The sequence below is a fragment of the Macrotis lagotis genome, chromosome 4 (genome assembly GCF_037893015.1).
Source record: "Macrotis lagotis isolate mMagLag1 chromosome 4, bilby.v1.9.chrom.fasta, whole genome shotgun sequence".
Lineage (NCBI taxonomy): Eukaryota > Metazoa > Chordata > Mammalia > Peramelemorphia > Peramelidae > Macrotis > Macrotis lagotis.
In genome coordinates, this window is record NC_133661.1 from 258,417,387 (window position 1) to 258,441,609 (window position 24,223).

Below are 24,223 nucleotides of genomic sequence, written 5' to 3' on the forward strand. Positions count from 1 at the left end.
TGGCCAGGGAGAGATAGACCTAAAACTAATTGGAGACTAAATAATCTGATTTTAAAGAATGAGTGAATCAAAATAACAAATTATAGAAATAATTAATAATTTCATCCTAGATAATGATAATAATGAGACAACATACCAAAACTTATGGGATACAGCTAAGGCAGTTGTCAGGGGATATATTATACCTTTAAATGCCTACATGAATAAATTAGAAAAAGAAGAAATCACTGAACTAAATGTGCAACTAAAAAAATTAGAGAAAGAACAAATTAAACCCCCAATTAAATATCAAATTAGAAATTCTAAAAATTAAAGGAGAAATTAATAAAATCAAAAGCAAGACAACTATTGAACTGATAAATGAAACCAAGTGTTGGTTTTATGAAAAACCTAATAAAATTGATAAACCTCTGGTTAATTTGATTTTAAAAAAGAAGAAAACAAAATTGCTTCATAAATGAAGAGGTGAACTCACCACCAATGAGGAGGAAATTCAAGTAATAATTTGGAATTATTTTGCCCAACTCTATGCCAATAAATTTGATGAAATGGATGAATATTTATAAAAATATAAGTTTCCCAGGTCAAATGAAGAGGAAATTAAATACCTAAATAACCCTATCTCAGAAAAAGCAATTCAGCAAACCATTATTGAACTCCCTAAGAAAAAATCTCAAGGACCAGATGGATTCACAAGTGAATTCTATCAAACATTTAAGGAACAATTGGTTCCAATTCTATATAAACTCTTTGGAAAAAATAGGTGAAGACAGAACTCTGCCTAACTCTTACTATGACACCAATATGATGCTGATACCTAAACCAGGAAGAGTCAAAACAGAGAAAGAAACAGACGTATCTCCCTAATGAATTTAGATGCAAAAATCTTAAATAAATTCTAGCAAAATGATTACAACAAGTTATCACTAGGATAATACACTACGACTAAGCAGGATTTATCCCAGCAATGCAGGGTTGGTTCAATATTAGGAAAACTGTTAGTATGCTCAATTATATCAACAACAAACCTATCAGAAATCATATTAATAGATGCTGAAAAAGCCGTTAACAAAATACAGCATCCATTTCTACCAAAAACACTATAGAGTGTGTAGGAATAAATAGAATAATAAGCAGTATCTATCTGAAACCATGAATAAACATTATATGCAACAGGGATAAGCTAGAGGTATTCCCAATAAGATCAGGGGTGAAACAAGGATGCCTGTTATCATCATTACTATTCAATATTGTGTTAGAAATGTTGCTTCAGCAATAAGAAAAAAAGAAATTGAAGGAATTAGAATTGGGAAGGAAGAGACAAAATTCACTCTTTGCAGATGACATGATGGTATACTTAAAGAATCCTAAAAAATCATCTAAAAACTACTAGAAACAATTAGCAACTTTAGCAAAGTCGCAGGATATAAAATCCTCAACATTTCTATATATGACTAGCAAGATACAGCAGAAAAAGCTAGAAAGAGAAATCCCATTCAAAGTAACTTCAGACAATATAAGATATTTGGGACTCCCAAGGCAGACTTAGAAACTTTATGAAAACAACTACAAAACACTTCTCACACAAATAAAATCAAATTCAAATAATGGGGCAAATATCAATTGCTCATGGATAAACTGAGCTAATATAATAAAAATGACAATTCTACCTAAATTAAACTATTTAGTGCCTACCAAACAAAATTCCAAAAGATTAATGAGTTAGAAAAAGTTGTAATCAAATTCATATGAGAAATAAAAAGTCAAGAATTTCCAGGGATTTAATGAGGAAAAGTGCAAAACAAGGTGGCTTAGTCCTACCAGATGTAAAATTTTATTATAAACCATCAGTCAACAAAACTGTCTGGTATTGGCTAAAAATAGAGTGTTGGATCAGTGGAAAAGACTAGGTGCAAAAGAGAGCAGGAAATGATTATAGTAATATGCTGTTTGATAAGCCCAATGAGTTCAGCTTTTGGGATGAAAACTCTCTCTTTGACAAAAAGCATTGGGAAAATTGGAAGTTAGTATGGCAGACACTTGGATTAGACCAACACCTCACACCCTATACCAAGATAAGATTAAAATGGGTACAAGATTTAGACATAAAAGACAATATTATAATCAAATTAGAAGATCAAGGAATAGTTTAACCTCTCAGATCTATGGGAAGGGAAGCAGTTTAAGACCAAGGAAGAGATGGAGAACATCATTAAAAACAAACTAGATAATTTTGATTACATTAAATTAAAAGGCTTTTACACAAACAAAACCACTGTAACCAAGATCAAAAGAAATGTAGTAAATTGGGAAACAATTTTTGCAACTAGTATTTCTGACAAAGGACTCATTTCTAAAATATTTAGAGAACTGAGTCAAATTTATAAAAAAAAACATTTCCCAATTGAGAAATGGTCAAAGGATATGCAGAGGCAATTTACAGATGAGGAAACCAAAGTAATCCATAGTCCTATGAAATATTGCTCTAAATCTTTACTGACTAGAGAAATGCAAATTAAAGCATCTCTGAGATACTACCTCACACCTCTCAGACTGACTAATATGACCAGAAAGGATAATGATCAATGTTGGAAGGGATGTGGGTAATCTGGGACACCTATACATTATTGGTGGAGTTGTGAACTCATCCATCTTTTCTGGAGAGCAATTTGGAATTATGCCCAAAGGGCAATAAAAATGTGCATACCCTTTGATCTAGCAATACCTCTACTGAGTCTGTTCCCTGAACAGATCATGAAAAAGGGTAAAAACATTACTTATACAAAAATATATATAGCAGCCCTTTTTGTAGAGGCAAAGAATTGGAAATTGAGTGAATATCCATCAATTGGGGAATTGTTTTATATATATATATATATATATATATATATATATATATATATATATATATATAGAGAGAGAGAGAGAGAGAGAGAGAGAGAGAGAGAGAGAGAGAGATGTTGTGGAACACTATTCTATCAGAAACCAGGAGAAATGGGATGTCAGAATGTCAGAGAAGCCTGGAAGGATTTACATGAACTGATGCTGAGTGAGATGAACAGAGCCAGAAGAATATTGTATACCATAGCAGCAACATGGAGGTGATGATCAATTTTAATGAACCTGCTCATTTGTCCAGTGCAACAATCAGGGACAATTTTGGGGTATCTGTGATGGTGAATACCATCTGTATCCAGAGAAAGAATTGTGGAGTTTGAACAAAGACCAAAGACTATTACCTTTAATTTTTTTTAAAAAAGCACATTTATCTTATTATGTAATTTTGCTATCTCTTATACTTTATTTTTTCCTTAAGGATATGATTTCTCTCAACACATTCAATTTGGATCAATATATATAGCATGGAAACAATGTAAAGACTATCAGACTGCCTTCAGTGAGTGATGGGGGGAGGGAAGTGAGATTGGGGGAAAATTTTACAATTCAAAAATAAATAAATTAAAAAAACCAAAAAAAATAAAGATCTCTCTATGCCATACTACTTCTCATATGTAAAATAGTCATTTCTATAGTATTTATAGGCCATATCTATGTAATGTTTTGTAGTTTGCAAATCCCTTTACATACATTCTGTCATCCCATTACAGTTCTCTCAACTAATTGATAATAGTATTATTTTCTCCATTTTCTAGTTAAGGAAATTGGTTCAATGCATTAAGTTAAGTAGCCCTGAGGTCACATTGTTTTTAAATAGCAAAGAGACTCTCAGTTTTAAACCTAATTTGACTACAAACTGTATGCTCTCCCCACTGTGCCACAGCAACTTCTCTGATCTTGTGGTTCTGATAGAGGCACTAACAAGATATGTATATAAATAACTCCATTAAACGAACATTTTAATGTTTTCAGAAGATTTTCCTCACAATAACTTGTGAAGTAGGTATTGCAAGGGATAATGGATTGTATGACTGAACAGGTTCAAACTCAACAGTGTCTCTGGAACTTGCTATCATAAGGAAGTTGCCAATGTTAGTTTACTTTTTAGTTATTATTTGTCTCTTTCTCATAAAGTTGCATACTTACCCCCCTTATGCAGTATAAATGACTAAAAATTAATCTACTAATCAAAGGTTCAAGCAAACTTTCTCAAGTTTTTTCTCCTTCCAGAAAAATCATCTTATTCTTCACTGTTGATATCAATGTCTTTTGACATATTACCACCACTGACTATATAAACTTTAATTTCTATTTCAGTATCATCTGTACCATGTTTTCTCAGCATGTTGAACCCACTCTTCTGTCACTCTTGTACTGGGTTAGTTCATAGTATGTGAAGAAGAAATATCCCTAACCACATCAAAAATCTGTGCTAGGGTATTTGGGGGGAAACTTATTCCAGAGCCTACAAATTTATCATCACTAGAAGAAGACATTTCTGCTGACATGAAACCAGTCTGCAATTTTCTCCAAGCTTTCCTTAATATTTGACTTTGAACAAAATTCCAGGCACAAGCAACATTTAAAATTGTATCTTTAATGTTACAAGATTGAAAGTCTTGCATAGTATCTGCCTGATGGAGCAACTTTTTTCATGAAATTCACTCTTTTAATAACATTCCATATATTGAATGACATTGGTTGAATCAGGTACTATTGGGGGGGACAGGAAGATGATAAAAAAATTCTCAAACTAATCCTACCTCCTCAGAATTTGCTCCGCAGTTGTTTAGGCGTATATTAACTTCACCATCCTCCAGTAACCCTATGGTTCTCAAATGATCTTTTGCTAAAAGTTTGAAGTAGTCACACAAAGCAAAGTAGATTTCCTATTGGATCCTGATGAGGTCTTTAGAATGATGAAATGTCCCAAATAGCAAAAGTTTGATTTTATGTGCTCTCTAATATTAGTATATAGAGAGTTGATCAACCCATTCTTATTTGATTGACAAGCACTAGCATAGTAGCTTGCTTTCATTTATATGGTAAAAAGGAAGTCGATAATGAACAGAAATGAATTTCCTGAAAAGAACAGATTTTCCTTTAATATTTTATCTGCTTTGTTCATTTTTCCATCAAGAACATGTAATAGTACTGCTAATCATATGAAAGACATGACATAATGAATGGAGAGCCATTTTCAGAACCAGGAAGGTCAGAATTCAAGTACTAGCTCTGACATATATTGGCTGTGGGTCCCTGAGAAATTCACTTAATCCCTCACTGTAGAAAAGATGTTGACCACCCCAATGGGATGAGTTTCTGTACCTGAAGTCTAGTCTCAGTACTTATTGAATATTTTGTATAATTTGAATTAACTAAGCTACTTTTCTCAAACTTTATACAACTCAGGTGATAATTATTTGTAAAAATATACTTATTTGTAAAATGCTATAGTTATTTTTAAAATATTTTATTCATTTTTAGTAAACATTTGGCAACAGATGAACTTTTTTGTAATCTTTCAGTTATGGAACTACCCAAAAAACGTGATTGGATACATTGTATGTTATTATAACTTTAGATTTTTCAGAATTTGCAAAAAATATTGATAGCTACCAGACTGGCAGGACTGTAGATATCATCTAGTATACCCCTCTCATTTTGCCAGTGAGGAAACGGAGACCTAGGGAAGTCAGCTGACTTGTCCATAGTCACCTTAATATTAAGTAGTAGAGTTGGTTTTTAAACATAGATCCTCTGCATTATTTTTATTCTAAAAGCCTAGTAAAATTTTCCTTTGCTTGACTTGTTCAATTGTATGAAAGTTTCCATTTTTCTCACTTAAGGTTGAAAATGTCTTCTTATACTTCTACTCTTTGCTCTTCACTGGAAGATTGGAATCTATATTATAGGATGGATTCGTCAGTATACACTTTGTTCTGTTGTACTCCATCAGTATGTGTTGCTGTATTAGGTATTATACTGTTTTACTTTGTACTTTATTAGAAAACTGTGTGCTCAATACCACCCTAATTGCTGAATTTTATTGTCTATAGTTTCAGTAAATATACAAATGCCTTTTAGATATTGTATAGTGTTTGAATTTCCCATTACTACTTTTTGTACCACTTATTATACCACTTACAATTCTTGTGTCCCTTCTTCCTTGGCTTTCTACTTTTCCACTGACATTCTTCTGGTTTCTGTCACCTATTATTATCTTTAATTCCTATTGATTGCTGCTACCATCATGATCAATTCTAGTCACAACTAAGTGTTTTAAGATATAACTTTTACTTATTTAGTTATTTGTTAGAATCAGTAATTTTATGAGTGTGCAACTCTACTGATATAGATTGTCAGCACATCTGTAACATATATAGTCATAAGAAGTTGCCAGGGAGTATGAATGAGTTAAATGATTTACTCAGTCCAGAGAAAGGACCTGAACCCAGTACCCTCATAATTTTTCATAGCTATATTAATTTTGAAAAAATTATCCTAGTTATTTGGAATTTAAAAAACATTTTCCTCTCAACAATCCTTTCAAGAGGATAGTATATTATTCCTTTTTTACAAATAAGAAAAATGAAGATTCTGAGAATCTGTGACTTTCCATATCACCGTGATATATAAATATATGTGTGTGTGTGTGTGTGTGTATACCCTGTTCTGTTTCTTATTTCTTGTTTTACTCCATATTTAAAGTCTTTTTGTACCCTTAGTGGTAGTGTAATATCTTTCTTAATACAGTATTTTAAGGTAGAAATGTCTAAAATTTAGCCTCTGAGACATTCATATCAGATTAAAAATAATTAGGAAATATTAACAAAATAAATTTTAAAATATTAGAAAATTGATAACATTAATATATGGTTTTCTAAGTCAATATATGGCCCACAGGGATCCTTATGTATGGTTTACCGACTTAAATAACTTAAATAAGTTTGATATCACTGCTTTAATGTATCTGATCATATTGATGTGGGCATTTTCTCTATTGGCATAGGTCACAAGTCTTCCATATTTTTTTGTCCTGTATGAGTTTATTTATGCTTTTTCAAAAAAGCCTTCATAAATATCCTTCCTGTTGTACTGGATATCTTTTTTTAGGAGTTTTAACATTTAGTGTGGACCATTAAAGCACCTGTTTGTCTTTCTGTTACCCTTTTCTCTCACTGTCTAAATGGCCCATCTTTATTTTTCTTCCGAATCATACATTTCCTAAATTATATTCCAAACATCAGTTATATGCATAGCATCACTGAATATACATTGTAGCCTACTTGTTCATCCTATGCTTCTCTCTACTGCCCCTTTGATTCAGTCTATTCTTTGGGATTTTTTTTTTTTCAGGATGGGTTTTTTGGGGGAGGGAATTGCTTGAAAACTTTATAATAACAATAGAATTTTAAAAAAAACCCAATCAATCCTCTTCTTATTCAATTTTGTGACTAATTCATTGCCCATTTGCAAAGCTTTTCCCAGATATTGTTTTAGTGTACTAATTGATTAGTTTTCTACCTATATCTCGTAGTCTGAGCAATAGGTAGTTTTCATTCATTTAGTTTTTCCTGTATTGTTTATTAAGTTTATTCCCTGTAGGGTAATCATGTATCTCATTGAAGAGGCTCTGTAATGTTCTAGATCTCAATGCAATTCTGAAGACATCGTTACCAAACAGGATTATTTAGGAAAAGTACCTTACAATCTATAATCAATTACTTTTCTATCTTGTGTCTGCCATAGAAGTCCTCCATGACAGTACTCAGCACCTTTGACAAGCGTACATCTTCTTTTAGATTATGTTTGTCATTAATAATGAAAGTCATTAAACAGTGTTTATGGTTTGCTACTGAACAAAGGTGGAGAAAATTGCATGACCTCATTGCTACTAGGCAACCCTAGTATACCTCCCTAATCAATTATCCCATTCTCTTCCAAACCTTTTCATCTCTTTCAAACCTTTTCATCCCTTCTCAGGGCAGTTGAGAACCATATGAAATCATATATTTTATTGAAAAAATAGAGATTATTCATCATGAACTCTTTCTTTTCCCCTCTTCCTCAACTCTTAACATTCAGATGTCTTACATTTATAATCTCCTTCACTCCTTAGCAAGACCAACACTCTCCTTGTTCTAATGATTTCATTACATCCTATCTCTTCAGCAGACTGCTTGCTCTGTCATTTCTATTACTGTTTTCAATCTCTCCCTCTCTACTGGATTACTCCCTTATTTCTACAAATATGCCTATATCTACCCCCCCATCCCTGAAAAAACCTTCACTTAATCCTTCTATCCTTGACCTATATTTCTTCTGCCCTTTGTGGGATCCTTTTCCAGATCATATCATAGGTGCCTCTCAGGGATCAGTGCTGGGCCTTCTCTTTTCCCTCTATATGTACTTTTATACACTTGATTCTCATCAGCTTCCATGGGATTTAATTACCACCTCTATGCTGATGATTCTTTTTTTTAAACTTAATTTTTTTTGGTTACATTTTAAATTCTGTCTCCTTCCCTCTCCATCCCACATTAGAAAATGTCACCATGTGGCAGCATTTATAGTATGCTGATGATTCTTAAATCTACTTTTCCTACCCCAGTATCTCTGCAAGCCTCCAATCTCATATCTCCAACTGTCTTTCAGGCATCCTGAACTGGATGTTTTTATCTTTACCCTTAACCTCTTCCCCTTTCCTGCCTTCCCTATTATTGTAGAGAGCAGCACTATCCTTCCAGAGCCTCTGGCTTGCAACCTAGAAGTAATCCTGGATTCTTCACTCTTTCTTTTACGTCTTATATACTAGCTGTTGCCAAGGCCTGCTGATTTCACCTTTGCTACATCTCTTGAATAAGCCCCTTTTTGTCCTTTGACCTTGCCACTACTAATTGCAAGCCCTCTTTACCTCCTTCCTTGCTTACCGCAGTAGCCTACAAGTGGGCTTGCCTGCCTCAAATCTCTTCACTTCAATCCATCCTCCATTTGGCCACTAAAGTGCTTTTCCTAAAGTACAATTCCAGTCATATCACTGTTATAAATAAATTCCATTAGCCTCCTATTGCTTCTAGAAGCAAATACAAAATGTTTTGTTGGGTGTTCAGTGTCTTTTTATAACCCAGCCTTCTCCTACCTTTCCAATCTTCTTGCATCTTACTCCCTGACCAGTACTCTAGTCCAATGACAAGGGTCTACTGCTCTTGCACAAACTGGACAGTATCTTTTGGCTCCAGGCATTTTCTCTCATTCTCTCCTCTACCTGTAATATTCCTCCTCTGCTCTGACTTCTGACTTCCATGGCATCCTTTAAGACCCAACTAAAATTCCACCTTCTGCAGGAAGTCTTTCCCATTCCCTCTTAATTCCAGTACCTTTCCTCTGTTCTGTTAATCATTTCCTATTTATTCTGAATATAGCTTGTTTATATATATAATTTGTTTGCATGTTGATTCCCTTATTAGATTTTGAGCTCCTTGTGAACAGGGACTGTTTTTAGCCATCTTTTATATCCCCAACATATAGCACATGACTGGCATATGGTAGACACTTAACAAATGTTTATTGAATGAACATTATATATATATATATTTTCTCATTTTCTTCTCACAACAACCCTGGGAGGAGATGTTTTTATCCCCATTTTACACATGAAAAAACTGAGGCCAATGATTAAATAACTTGACCAGAATTACATAGCTAAAGTCTCTGAGGTGAACTTGGAACTCAACTGTACCACCAAGCTGCTCAAATTACCAAGTTACCTCAGTGTGTGCATTTAACAAAGAATCTTGTCTAATCTTGCCAATAATGTGTGTGAGCCTGCTTGTTGAAAAAGAGCCATAAGCTTGCCTTTTTTTTCAACTGAGCCAAATTCTCATTAGTAAGCAACAAACCATACTGTGGAATCTTGTATTTGTATTCTTCAATCAGTTGTGTGACTGTAAAGATGTTTGCTGCAAAGATTCATTTGCAAAAGTTTTTCTATTCCTTTCTCATATTCTAAGTGATAATACTTTAGATAATTTTATAAAGATGAGAAAATGTCCATAAGGGTTGATAGTTATAGATGTCTTCTCAGTTACCTTTTTAGATACCAACTTTATATTCTGATGCTTCATTATGTTAGGGAGGTTCCCTGAGTTTTCAAAGTCTATGCCAATAGAACACCAGTCATAAAAGCTTTAATCCCACCAACAGATTGTTTCTGCTATCCAAGGTAGCTTATCCACTATCAGACTGACCACTAGATAATGAAACTTTTTAATTGTGGCAATCTATGAAACAAAAGTATGAAATGGTTATAAATCATGTGATCATGGCCTACTTTTGATTCAAGTGGCAGTGGCAGAAAATGAATCAATGTGAGGGATCATATAATTTCTAGACAGTCTATAAGTATTAATATTACATGTTGTTACTATAAAGGTAATGTAATATCATTGTCCAGTGAACAGAAAGTAGTCATACTTCAGGAAGAACTTAATCATAATGATTTTGACATTCTTGCTATAAATAAAACCGAAAGACAAAGAAAGTTGCAGGGGTGACTGGGTGGCACAGTGGATAGAGCACCAGCCCTGGAGTCAGGAGAACCTGAGTTTAAATCCAGGCTCAGACACTTAAAACTTACTTAGCTGTGTGACTTTGGGCAAGTCACTTAACCCCACTGCCTTGCAAACCCCGCCCCCCCCAAAAAAAGAAAAAAAAAAGAAAGTTACAACTGAGTGGGAAGATGACTCACAGATGTTCCTGAGGGAGGCAAATAAAGGAATCAGCAGAGATGGTTTTTGTGTGAACAAAGTCACAAGGGAACAATTTCCATAATTCATGCTCATCCAGCCATTTTGTATTCATATAAGTATTTGTAAAAACAATTCTGGCTTGTGCTTCCAAAATCTGTTGCAGAGGATGAGATAGGAGAAAAATTCTACAAAGAACTCACTAGGATCCTCTAAATTAAATAAACAGCTACTTTAATATGGAAGGCAGCATAATATGAATATTTGGATTGGAGTAAAGAAGACCTCAGTTCAAATATTGCTTCTTAGTATAATCATAAACAAAATATTTAACCTCACTGATTATGTTTTCTTATTTATAAAATAGAGATATTAATTCCTATAACACTGGTCTCATAGGGATCATCATGGACTTTAAATGAATTTTTCTATAATAGTATATCAGTTTCAAAGAATTATCTAATTAATAAGTATTATTATTGTAATATTCATATTAATATTGCATAATTATATGTTATTGTATAATAATTAATTATTGATACTTTTATTTAAGTGAAAAAGTTTATGTAGATCAGTGGTTTTAAACTTAAATAGAAATAAGGGCCATTAATCTGAATCTTTGTGCTGCACATTGAATTAGTTTAAAAATGTAATGTTATCTTTGTTTCTTGCATTTTTATTTATTTAATAAATGTTTCTCAATTACATTTTAATCTGTTCTACTCAGGAGCACTGTGTCTTAGGCTACATGTTTGACATCTCTAGCCTAAAGGAAAATAGCCAAAGGGGGAAAATATGGTAGAAAATATGGCTTAGGAATGATAAAATGCTTTCAATTCACATAGAAGCTTCACTCTTATAGTGCCTGAATAAGTATCAGGAATTGCTAGACATGGTGAGTTCCAAATGACACCATAAAAATGAAATTGATTTTATCTTAATATATAAAAAATCATTGACTTCACAAATGTGGGAATCTTTTTCAAATCAGCCCTCAGTATAATCAGTATATCAGTATATCAACTTGTTAGAGTAAAACCCAACATGGCTGCCAAATTAAGAGAAAATATAAAGATTATGTGATATGCAACTAAAAGAACCATTGGTTGACTTGTTTTAGTAAGCTGTTAATGAGAATTAGGGGAAATGATTTTTTAAAAAAGCATTAACACATGCTGCCACCATTTTCTAAGGAAATTTAATTAATGTAAATTAGTCTTTATAATCAGGAAATGAAAAGAGCCTGAACTGATAAACATGTCATTATTTTGCCAAGAAATGAGATATAACAAAATTATATTTACAATATAATTTTTTTGTAAAATGGTACTTATGGAAAAATTGAGTAGTATTGCTACATAAAACAACATGAAACTATGGTGGGGAAAACAGGTTTGCTAAAAGCTTGATGAGATACCAAGCCAGAATATCCAAAAAGCATTTAAAGGTTGGGGACAAGAAGTAGATGAAAATAGAAAAGATATGTCAGAATTGTTATAATGAACAACTTTGTCCATTGACAGTGGAGCCACCACATTTGAACTCTTAAATCACAGTCTTTCATGTGCCTTTGCAACTGAAATTATACCAAAAATAAAAATAAAAAATAAAGGGAAGAGGAATAGGGAAGATCAAGGCTAAGGGTGACATGTGATTGAGGGGATGCAGTTTTGAAGTAATAAAAGATTAAATCTTCAAATATCTAAAAGGGGAATACCAAGTGATGATAGGAAATTGTAAAAATCTTACCTCTGAAAAAGACCATTCTAAAAAATCAATTATTATCATTTCATATTCCTTTTTATTTTCCCATCTCTATAAAACTTACATTTTTAAAAATATTTAACATTTTTTTTGTTTTGAGTTCCAAATTCTATCCATCCCTCCCCCCCACCTAAGAAAGTAATGATTTAGACATAAACACATATGCAATCATGTAAAATATTTCTATATTTTCATTGTGGACAAGAAGACTCAAACAAAAGGAAGAAAAGAAAGAAAGGAAGGAAGGGAGGAAGGAAGGAAGGAAGGAAGGAAGGAAGGAAGGAAGGAAGGAAGGAAGGAAGGAAGGAAGGAAGGAAGGAAGAGAAAAATATCATGCTTCAGTCTGAATATCATTTCTTTCTCCAGAGATGAATAGTATTCTTTATCATTAGCCTTTTGGGATTGTCTTGGAACTTAGTATTTTTGAGAATAGCTATTCTCAGTTATCCCCAGTTCTTCATTGAACAATATTGCTGTTGTGTACAATGTTCTCCTGGTTCTGCTCACTTCACATCAGTTCATGTAAGTCTTTCCAGGTTTTTATGAAATCATCCTGCTTGTCATTTCTTAGAGCACAGTAGAATTCCATCACAATCATATACCACAACTTGTTTAGCCATTTCCCAATTGATAGACATTCCCTCTATTTCCAATTTTTTTGACACTGCAAAAAGAGCAGCTAAAAATATTTTTGTACAGTTAGGTCTCTCTCCACCCCCCCAAACTCTAGAGAATCATGGGAACTGATGCTGAGTGAAGGGAGCAGAACTGAAAACATTGTATACATTAGCAACAACACTGTGATTCAATCCAACTTAATAGATACAGCTCCTCTAAGAAGTTCAGAGAACTAGGAGATCACTATGGACAATGCTATCCACATCCAGAGGAAAACAAAACAAAAGCTACAGAATCTGAATGAACACTGCATTCACTTTTTTAAAAAAAATTTCTCTTATGTTTTTCTTTCTTTTCCCTTAATTCTAATTCCTCATAGGGGAAATGATTAATCATTAAGCATGTTAACCACATATGTGTATGTACGATATTCACCAGACTGTTTGCCGCTAAGGGGAGGGACTGGTAAGGAAGGGTGGAAAGAAATTTTGTAACTTAAAAATATACATATGCACGTGGATGAATGTTGAAAAACTCTCATAGCATGTGTTGCAAAAATACAAAAAACTGAAAAATAAAAAAAATAAGTTTTTCCCTACCCTACCTTTTTTATATCTTTGGGATATATACGAACAGTGGTAGTGCTGAAACAAAGGGTTTGCACAGTTTTATAGCCCTTTGGGCAAAGTTCCACATTGCTTTCCAGAATGGTTGGGTCAGTTCATGACAAAGAGATCGTTTTTATGTGAAAGAGACAGGTAAGCTTTAACCAATAATACTTGACAGCACTCTTCTTCTTTACAATTCTATACTTAACTAAAATGTTTTTTAAAATATAGCACATTCTTTTTATTGATATTTGTTGATTACTCAAAAGTTCCCAGGAGAGTTAAAAATATCCAACAATGTATTTTCATTGTATATTTTTTTAAATCATACAAGATTCCTTGAAAAATTACAATAGAAATTACCTTGTTGAATAACCACATAATTAAGTTCATCAAAGTTAGCTTCTTTCATAAAGAATATCCAAATGTAGGGGGGGAAGCTACAGTGAATAGAGCACCAGCCCTAGAGTCAGGAGGACCTGAGTTCAAATTTGGTCTCAGACTCTTAATACTTACTTAACTGTGTGACTTTGGGCAAGTCACTTATCCCCATTGCCCTGCAAAAAGTAAAAATAAAAAAGAATATTCCAATACAAATGGAAGAGGAGAGGTCCTGGTACTTCTCTTTGTGAATGATATAATGTTGGTTGCATTAAGCCTTAAAATCTTTCAAAGCTTCCTAAACAAGAATAATAAATTCTAAATTGTTGGTTTTCACTATCTGCATAGATAAGTACCTGAAGAATATGTATTGTCTCTACCAGAATATGCAGTGAGGTGGGCAACCCATAGCAATTTTCGTCATATGAAGAAAGTTGGAGGTATTGCAATTAGGAAATTGAACAAAGCTTTTAAGAGCACCTGGTGGTGCAGTAGATTGAGTGCCCAGCATAAAATCAGAGTCTCATTTTCCTTAGTTCAAATCCAACCTCAGACACTTACTAGCTCTGTGACCCTAGGTAAGTCACTTAACCCTGTTTATATCTATAAAATGAACTGGAGAGAGAACTGACAAAGCACTCTAGTTTCTTTTATGAGAAAATCCCATAAGGGATCACAAAGAGTCAAACATGACTGAAATGACTGAAAAACAATAAATAATGCTTTTAATACCCTTGCTCAAAAATCTCAATAGCTTTTTATTTGCCTTCTGAATAAAATCCAAAATCCTTAGTCTGACTTAGAAGACTTTTTCATTGTCTCACTGTAGCCAATTATATTCACTTTTCATGTTAAAACATTTGGCAGTTCAATTTGATGGGAAGAACTTTTTTTTTGTCTGCTGAGGAGGCAGGGATTCCAGCATTGCAAAAACAGACTTCAGAAGCTAGACTGTGCTCACGACCCTACTTTCTCCAAAGCTCCAAAGCTTCCCAGGGTTTGCCTGGCACATTTTTCATATAGTCTCTGCCTTATTGGTTTATCTAAATTTCCCCTGTAAGTGCAGTTAGTTAGCAGTTGGGGTGGGGTCTGTTCTTTTCTCTAAAGGAGTTGATTACCAGGAGAGTGACTGTAGGACCTGAACTGAAAACAAAATAAGATTGGAAAGGGGAGGGTAATGTGATTCCAAATTTATCAGTTTCCTTTTTGCATTTGGTAGTCTGTCCAAACTGTTCTGCTTGTTCTTCCTCATCTATACAAAAGTACAACTTAAATATTGAGATATGAATAAGAAGTTTAGGCATGATACTATCCATTAAGCAGGATCAAATAAAGAAAGAGGAATGGATTTAAATCGAAAACTTAACGAGTTGAAATCAGACAATAAAAAATATCTTTAAAACAGAAATTTACACGTTTTCACTAGCTACATTGATCAAATTACCTGGATAATTACCAGCAAATAATTATTATTTATATGTCTATTTTATCCCCCAGGTTATAAAATGAAAATTTTCCAAAGTAATGAAATATTTTATGACTTTGCTTTCAAGAGCAAAAATGTTTTTGTAATGTAGGTAATAAAATAAAAAATATTTTTAAACATTTTTTTATTTCATCTTCATCTAATCCTTTAATGTCTGTTTTGCAAAGCTTATAAATGTACATGAAATAATAATAGTGCATAATATACTTTAATAATAAATATATATCTGTTGAGTGTGCTAAGACTTTTTATTGATAAGGGTGTTGATCAAATAAATTTGGAGACCATTGAATTATGCTTTTTGTTAAGCCAAGAATTTAATAACTCAAATATAAGCTAGAATAGGTCTTATGTGAGTGAAGAAAAGGAGAGATGTAAAGAATTACGCTACATATATAAGGATATTGAGGGTAAAGGAGAGGACAAAGAATCAGGGAAGATTTCAAGGAGTAAAACCTTTATAATTGGAAAGATCTTGGTATCCTCATTAGAAATAGAGATTTTTGGAGGTGATAAAGGTTTTTGGGAAAATATAATGGATTCCATTATGCTGAGATTGAGGTGACCACTCAATATTGAAGGATTTAATAATAATTATTTGCATATTTTTGAGGACAGAAGTCATATCACTTTTCATTTGTGTCCTTGACATAGGCCTCCATGTAATAAATATTATTTATTTATTTATGATTGATTGATGATTGGAAGTATGAATACCTTTCTCAGAATTAGGGTCACTCTCCTGAGTAATTCTTAAAAGTTAATTCTACCTCTTCCTACTTGACTCCCAACTAGGCTGCTTCAATTTTTACTCTTCTTTCTTTCAAATTGGATCCATGTGCTCCAGCTCCATTCTTCTGGAGTGATGTTGATCTAAGTTTCCTTTGCTTACCTTTTTCCTTTTTAACTTGACTATACCTTTTGCTATTCTCTCTCGACCATTTCTTTTTTATCTTTATTTTTTATTTTATTTTATTTAAAAAATTCCCCCTGTCCAGCTACATGCAAAAACAAGTTTCAACATTTACTTCCAAAGTCTTGAGTTCTATCTCTCTCCCTTCCTCCCACCCCATTTCCATTCATTGAGAAAGCAAGTTACTTGGTGTAGGCTAAAAATATGTAGCCATGAAAAATATTACTATAATAGTCATGAAAAGTAAATATAACCCCCCCAAACACACACAAAAAAGAGAAACCTCAAGAAAAATAAAGTTAAAAAAGGCACGTTCAATCTATATTTACACACCATCAGTTCTGAGTTTGGGATAGATAGCATTCTTTATCATAAATCCTTCAGAGTTCCCTTGGATCACAGCATTGCTTAGAAAAGGTAGGGCAATCACGGCTATTCATCCTGCAATATTGCTTATTTTGTATAAGATACATTTCCCATTGCTTCTGCTTGTGTAAATTTTTTATTGCGATCATCCTATTCATCCTTTCCCATAACAGAACAGCATTTCATCTCAATCACATATCACAATTTGTCCAACCTCAGCATTCCCTCATTCTCCAGCTCCTCACCACCAGAAGAGAGCCACTATAAATATCCCTAATCAACCATCTCTTTTTGCTTAACTTTATTACCTAGTCTCTCCTTAGTAACTGCTACCTTCTTAGTAATGACTATCTCCTTTAAGAAACCCAATAGCTAGCAACTTCTCCAAAATACTTAATTTGTGAACTTTCTGTAGTAGTTTATGGACTTTTATGATAACTTGTAAACCATTTGTGCAACCTGGTGAATTAAAGTCTAAGCCTTTCTTACCTCCCTGAGTCAGAGATTGGTGAGTTCTTCACTGGCTCTTTCCAGCATCATTCCTACTCTTTTTTTTAAAGAAAATGTTTTTAGACTTATGATGCAAAATGCCATCCACATGTATTTTTTTTGTGAATTTTCCCCATTATTCTGTTTCTTATTTTACAATAAAAGTAATTTGGAATATGTTTCCACATGTATAACATATAACAGATTTTTTGCTGTCTTGGGAGGGCGGGGTGAGAGATAGGAAGAAGGAAGAAATATTTGGAACTAAAAAATCTTATAAAAATGAATTTCAAAAATTATCTTTACATATAATTGGAAAAAAATGTTATTTACAAAAAGTAAGTATAGAAAAAGAAAATGCTTTTAAAAGAAACAAAAAAGTTAGTTCTAGGATCATGTCCCAGCCTGGAGCCTACAAGGGAGGAAGAACATGGTTCCTGAAAGAGAATAGCTTTTGGTGAAGAAAGAAAGAATTTCTTTTGTCTTTTTTCCTCACTGCCTCCAGCGATTATATCAACTAGGCCCAGAGCTACTTAGGCAGAAGGAGACACCCCAAGTAGTAGTTGGATTGTCAGTTCTAGAAAAAATGAAGACACATTCGAAGGTTCAGAAATACATGTTTTACACTTAATCCCATTGCCTTGCAAAAACCTTAAAAAAAAAAAAAGAAATGCATGTTTTAGGTGCTCATATAAGAAAATGCTAAGATATAGAGATGCCGTCATTTAAGACTTCAAGAATTTATGATCTCTGGCAGCAGAGAAGAGATCTGGCTATGAACTTTCAAGAGAAACTGTATCTTGTTAGGAAGACTCCAGGTTCCTAATCAACAATCCACCCAGCAGGGATGCTGTACTTAGAGAGAACTCTTTGAGGATTCTATGGGAAAGAAAGGCCTTGTCAATAGCAGAGTTATGAGTTGCCATGGCCGTGTTCCCTACATATATGCTTCATTACATCACATTCAAGTTTGTTTCCACTCTTCTTAAGGATACTGTGTATATTTGTGGAAGTCTGTGATCCAGTTTTATGGGAAAAGGTACTACTGTGCCATTTTTGGAGATGCCTTTCTATGAGATGATGTGACTACTGAATGATTATTAATAGGAAGCATATTAATGGGTGCTTGGAACTATAGTTTTATAATTAACTAATCAAAGGGTATCCTGAAACCTGGGAGTAACAGCTACCTCCAAATCCAACCCAAGTGTGGGTGCAAGTTAGGGGAGGATCCCAGAAGAAGTATTACATTAGTATTTGAAAGGACTCATTTGCCATTTAGACCTACACAAACATGAAAAATAATCCGCTTTATAACATATCCAAAAAGTGATTACCCAGCCATTACTTGACAACCTCCAATGAAGTCCCAAGGCAGCCCATTTAATTTTCAGATAGCTCTGTTAGAAAGTTTTTCTTCCATCAAACCTAAATTTGTCTCTTGGCAGCTTATACCCTTAACTCCTAGTTCTGCCCTCTGGGGCTAAATAGAGCAAGTCTAATCCCTCTTCCACATGACAACCTTTCAAATGCTTGAAGACAGCTATCATGTCCCCCTGGAGTCTTTTCCAGGCTAAATATCCATATTTCCTTGAACCAGTCTTCACATAGTGGGCCATTTCATATCAGAAATCAAAATAATGATCTCATTTCATATAGGTCTGTTAGTATTCCCCAAATTATTCACTACCCTCCAAATTTATCTTTGGATAAACATATAGATCCTCTATAACTCTCTGGATTCTTTTTTGTGCCCAAGAGCAAAATTTGATTCTTTTGTTTTTCAAAATTCAGTCCTTTTCTTATCATTGTGGTTTACTTTCAAGTAGACAGGTCCTATTTTGGGAAGAAATTAATGGATTAAAATCTTGTCCCCAAGTTTTCTTTCTCTGAATGGTATTAACCTTATTTCCATTCCCATCTGGGTTCAAATATTCATCTAGAAACTAGACTAAATGTTCATAAGTTTGTTTTGCCATTTCATCAAATTTTCCTTTTAACGCATTCATTTCACTTTAGGTTCATTTAGCCTTTATTCCTCAGTTTAAAATTAAAGCAAGAAAGATGATAGTTTTGTTTCATTTCTCTAGTCATTATCTAATCAAATTAAAATGACTCAAGCACCAGAGGTTTTTTTTGATGAATAAAGTCCATTCTCTTCATCATATATTGAGCCATGAGTCTTCCCTTTGCTACACAGCAGACTAATATATGACTGTTCTAATTAAAATCTGGTAGACGAAAAATGATTACAAGAAGTAATGTATTAACCATATAATGTTTTGGAATGGTAGTGGGTGGCTGTCATAATTTCTGCTTCTACAGTATATGAAAATGGAAAATAAAGTAGGTTTTTTTTTGTTGGGAAAGAAGATTTCATGTTATCTGTGTTTGCAGGCTTTCTGGCTCATATGCTGGAGGAATCCTTGCTGCGGGGGTGTTTTCATTTTCTCGCCTAACATGGCAGTGGTCCATTGCAGCAGAGGTTTTTAGCCTAAACAATTTGTTTGTGGGGCTGCTTATGGCTCTTGCTGCACATTTTGAGAAGGCAACAACTGCAGAAGACAGATCAAAGGTAACCTATTTTGATCAAAGTAAAATTCTTTTTGTTTCAATTTTTTAATAAATGCTGTCTTTTTAAAAAAGGACTTCAGTTTAAATACTAAACTTCAATGTTCCAATTACTGTTATATCAATCTAGATAATATTGGTTTAAAAATATATTGAGTTATTTTATTGCATACTACTACTCTACCTTTCATAAACCCTACTCAAAATAAAATGTCAGTTTCCTATGTAGTGAACTCTTTCTTTCATGCAGGTAGTAGAAAAAAGTTTTGCTTTGATTAAATTTCTAATAGCTTTAGGCTAATTTTAGATGCCACTATAATAGCCCACACTCTACTTACACTGTCCTATATTACAAAATAGTGGTTCTTAAAGTGTATGCCACAAATCTTGGTTAGTGTATCCTGAATGAGGTAATTTTATTCATTCATTCACTCATTCATTCATTCAGTGGGGCCTTTTGAGTTCATCGATGTATAAGCTCATCATCACTCTTGAGGAACTTCCTCTATCAACACAGATTAAAGCTTTTCTGACACTTATAGTGTTGAAAGACATACCTGGAGAACTTGATAGTAATAATAATAATAATAATAAGTGTAACTTATTATATATATGACCTTAATGTATCTGGGCCTCAAGCAAGAGGGTTAGATTAAATCATATCTAAAATCCCATCTAACTTCAAATTTTATATCAATATGAGGTATTAATTGTATTAATTCACATGTTCAACATACTTCTAATTTTCTTCACAATAGCCTGAATATAAGTATAACCCCCCATTTTACAGAAGAAACTGCATTTCAGAGCTGATAAGTGACTTGGTCACAGATACAAAGTATCAGAGTTTGCTTCCAGAAGTACATTTTTTGGGGGACAGGTTATCTCTCCAGCATACAGCTACCTATGACCCACTTACCTAAAGAGAAACAAAAACTTCAGTCAGATCACAAACTACAACTAAAATATGAAGAACTACCATTACTAAAGTTTTGAATAATGGTGAAGGTTTAGCCATAAATACTCTCTTCTCCAATTCAACTTACCCTACCTAGGCAAACTGGGGCTTGGTACACTAAATGGGACACTTTTTTCCTCTGTTGGTTGAATAAGAAATATGAGTGCATTCGTTATTTATTCCTTCATGATTAGGACTTTTGTATAATACATAACAAGATAGAGTTTTTCTTTAATTACTCAGCTGTGCTTTTAAGCCATTTCGTTTAAACCAACAAAAATAAACCCATTTTCTTTTTTTCTCTTCTAATTGGTTGGTGCCACCTGGATGTTTGCCTAGTAGTGAAACATAATTATTCTAAACCTACCTGAGTAATGGAAGACAGTATAGCATGGTGGGTGGAGAGCCATACATTAATTGTATGACCCCAAGCAAGTCACTTAACCTTAGTGCCTCTAGCAGCTATTTAAGACTTGAAGCTGCAGAGAATATGATTACCTTGTAGGGAAAGAGAGTGTCCTTATCTTAGAATTCCCTGTACCAGTGAAATCACAGTTCTTCTCTGTTTAAATAGTCATCCCTGCAGTATTGTTAAAAATACGTTCTTCAAACTTCCAGGTTCCTAAACCATTGAGAACCTTTAGAAATGACCTGTGATATGATTATATGCAATATACCCTTAATTGAAGCAAATGTATGCAAAATACTTTCTGTTTAATTCAGTAAAGTAGGGAGTAAGATTATATTTTTCTTATTATTCAATGAGTTTAGAGAGGTGAAGTGCCCTAACTAGTAAACTGAAATCTATATACCTATCATCTCTTCCTACCTCTCAAGTAGTATGACTTGATGGGCACAGAACTGGCCTGCAGACTCAAGAGACATACATATAAATCCCACCTCTGACATAGTTTGACTGTACAAATAAAGAAATTGTTAGACTCCAAGTTTGAGAGAAACTGAAAGATCTGCATCATTAGAGGAAATGCCTTATCATGAGACCCTTAGAGTAAAGAACTCACAAGCTGTATCAACAGACAATAGAATGTGTTGCAGTTCCTTCTAGCAAAGAATATTTTTCTATGACTGAAAAACAAGTTTGAGAATTAAATTTGTAAACTATTATGATCTTGGTATTCAAACTGACTTTTAACAGATTGCAAAAATTATTGTTTATCTTACAAAACAAAAACAAATGAAATAGTACAATAGTTTTCAAATGTAAGATCCTAGAGATAAGAAGAGTAAATTTTAGTGAAGCTGTTAATATCAAATAAAACCATTTATTGAGCATCTTTAGCAAACAGAGATGTTTCTGTTATCTACAACCTCAAAAGGAAAACAACACAAGTGTGAGTTTGATAGGTTTCCTGGAAATGGAACTAAACAATATAAATGTACATAAATTTAGTGTCACTGAAGTTCCTTTATGTTACATTTGAATAAATGATTCAGTTAAAATGGGGATTACAATTCAGAATTACTGTTGGTAAATTTATTTCTGAAACTTTTCTTTCCTTTCACAAATTCATTCATATTGAACCTGTTCTCCAACTTTATTACTCCTGGTTCCTCTATTATTCCATTTTCCCAACTAGTTTCCTCTTCAACATCCCATTCTGACTTCATTTGCCTATTATAGATCCTTTGAGCAGTCATTTCATTCTACACTGCTCACAGCCTTGTGAATTCTTTGCTCACTTGACCTTGTGCTTTGTTTTTTGTTTTGCAATTTTGCAAATTCCCACCCTGGGTAATCCTCGTTATCCAATCTTTTTTTTTTTTTTTTGACTTATACTTCAGAGTTGGCAAGCATGACTGGTAAAAGTCACAAAACCATGTTTTGGAGTCCACCAAAAATCACTTTATATGAACTCAGCAGGATATACCTTCTTTATACTAATTGGAATAGCTTATTATTGAATTCTAGCATATTCTATTCTTTAGAGTTGTTGTTCCAAGCATTTTTCTCAAATTTCCAAAACCACAACTGCCTAGTCAATCTCAGTAGATAATTTCTCTTATCTGCAATGTGGGCTCAAGATCTCTCTTAATTTTTTTTCCCTTCTCACTAAAAGTATTTTTGTATTTGCTTATTTTCCTTTAGTTCTATCTCTGAAGAATCCATTTTTCTTGCCAAGACTAACCTTGTTCTCCTTTTTAAAAAAAAATTAAGTTTTTTTTGTTATCCCTAAGTTGGGAACTGTCTCCCTACCTCCCCAACCCACACTAGAGAATGCCTTTATTTGACATAGATAAATATATAGATAGATAGATAAATAGATAGATAGATAGAAAACTATAAATATATCTACATATATATATATATATGTATATTTCTATTTATCAGTTCTTTACCTGGAGGTGGGTAGCAAGTTCATTTTTAATTATATATTTTATTTGTTTTCCAATTATGCACAATAGAACATTTTTTGTAAGGTTTTGAATTTTACAGTTTTTCCCCCATCCTCCCTTCCCTCCCCTCTCCCCAACAGAAGGCAGTCTGATAATTGTTACATTGATATTAAAGATAGCAAAATTATATAGTACATAAGAAAACTTTTTAAAAATTGAAATAAATAATCTTTGGTCTTTGTTTAAAGTTCATAGTTCTTTCTCTAGATACAGATGATATTCTCCATCAGAGATCCCCTAATATTGTCCCTGATTATTGCACTAGTGGTTGATCATCACCCCCATCTTACTCTTAGGGTGTACAATGTTCTTTTGGTTCTGCTCATCCCACTCAGCATCAATTCATGCAAGTCTTTCCAAGCTTCTCTGAAATCCCATCCCTCATGATTTCTAATAGAACAATAGTGTTCTGTAACATACCTATACCACAATTTGTTCAACCCTTCACCAACTGATGGACATCCCCTCAATTTCCAATTCTTTATCACACAAACAGAGCTTCTATTTTTTTTAATTTTTTACTAGTGATGTTTTTACCTTTTCCCCGTGATCTCTTCAGAGTATAGACTCAGTAGCAGTATTGCTGGATTAAAGGGGAATGCACATTTTTATTTATTTTATTATTTATTATTTATTTTCTTATGCACTTATTTCTACACTCTCTAATGTTTTTAGTAGGAATACGTGCTGTATAACATTTCTAATACAATATTGAATAGCAGTGGTGATAATGGGCAGCCTTATTTCACCTCTGATCTTACTGGGAATGCTTATAGCTTATCCTCATTGCATATAATGCTTGTTGATGGTTTCAGAGAGATAGATTCTAAGGAATAATCCATTTATTTCTACACTCTCTAATGTTTTTAGTAGGAATAGGTGCTGTATCTTGTGAAAGGCTTTTTCAGCATCTATTGAGATAATCATATGATTTCCGATAGGTAGTTATTGATATAGTCAATCATATTGACAGTTTTCCTAATATTGAACCAACCCTGCATTCCTGGA

The 24,223-nt window shown here is 33.4% G+C and overlaps 1 protein-coding gene across 2 annotated transcripts in view; it reads left to right on the forward strand.

The window, feature by feature from the left end:
- Positions 1 to 24,223, forward strand: part of TMEM260 (transmembrane protein 260) — a 102,658-nt gene that overhangs the window by 27,449 nt on the left and 50,986 nt on the right. For both annotated transcript variants that reach the window (XM_074235887.1, XM_074235888.1), the window contains one exon: positions 19,669 to 19,846. In XM_074235887.1, the coding sequence (XP_074091988.1) occupies positions 19,669 to 19,846 (178 nt within the window). The remainder of the gene's footprint in view (positions 1 to 19,668; positions 19,847 to 24,223) is intronic.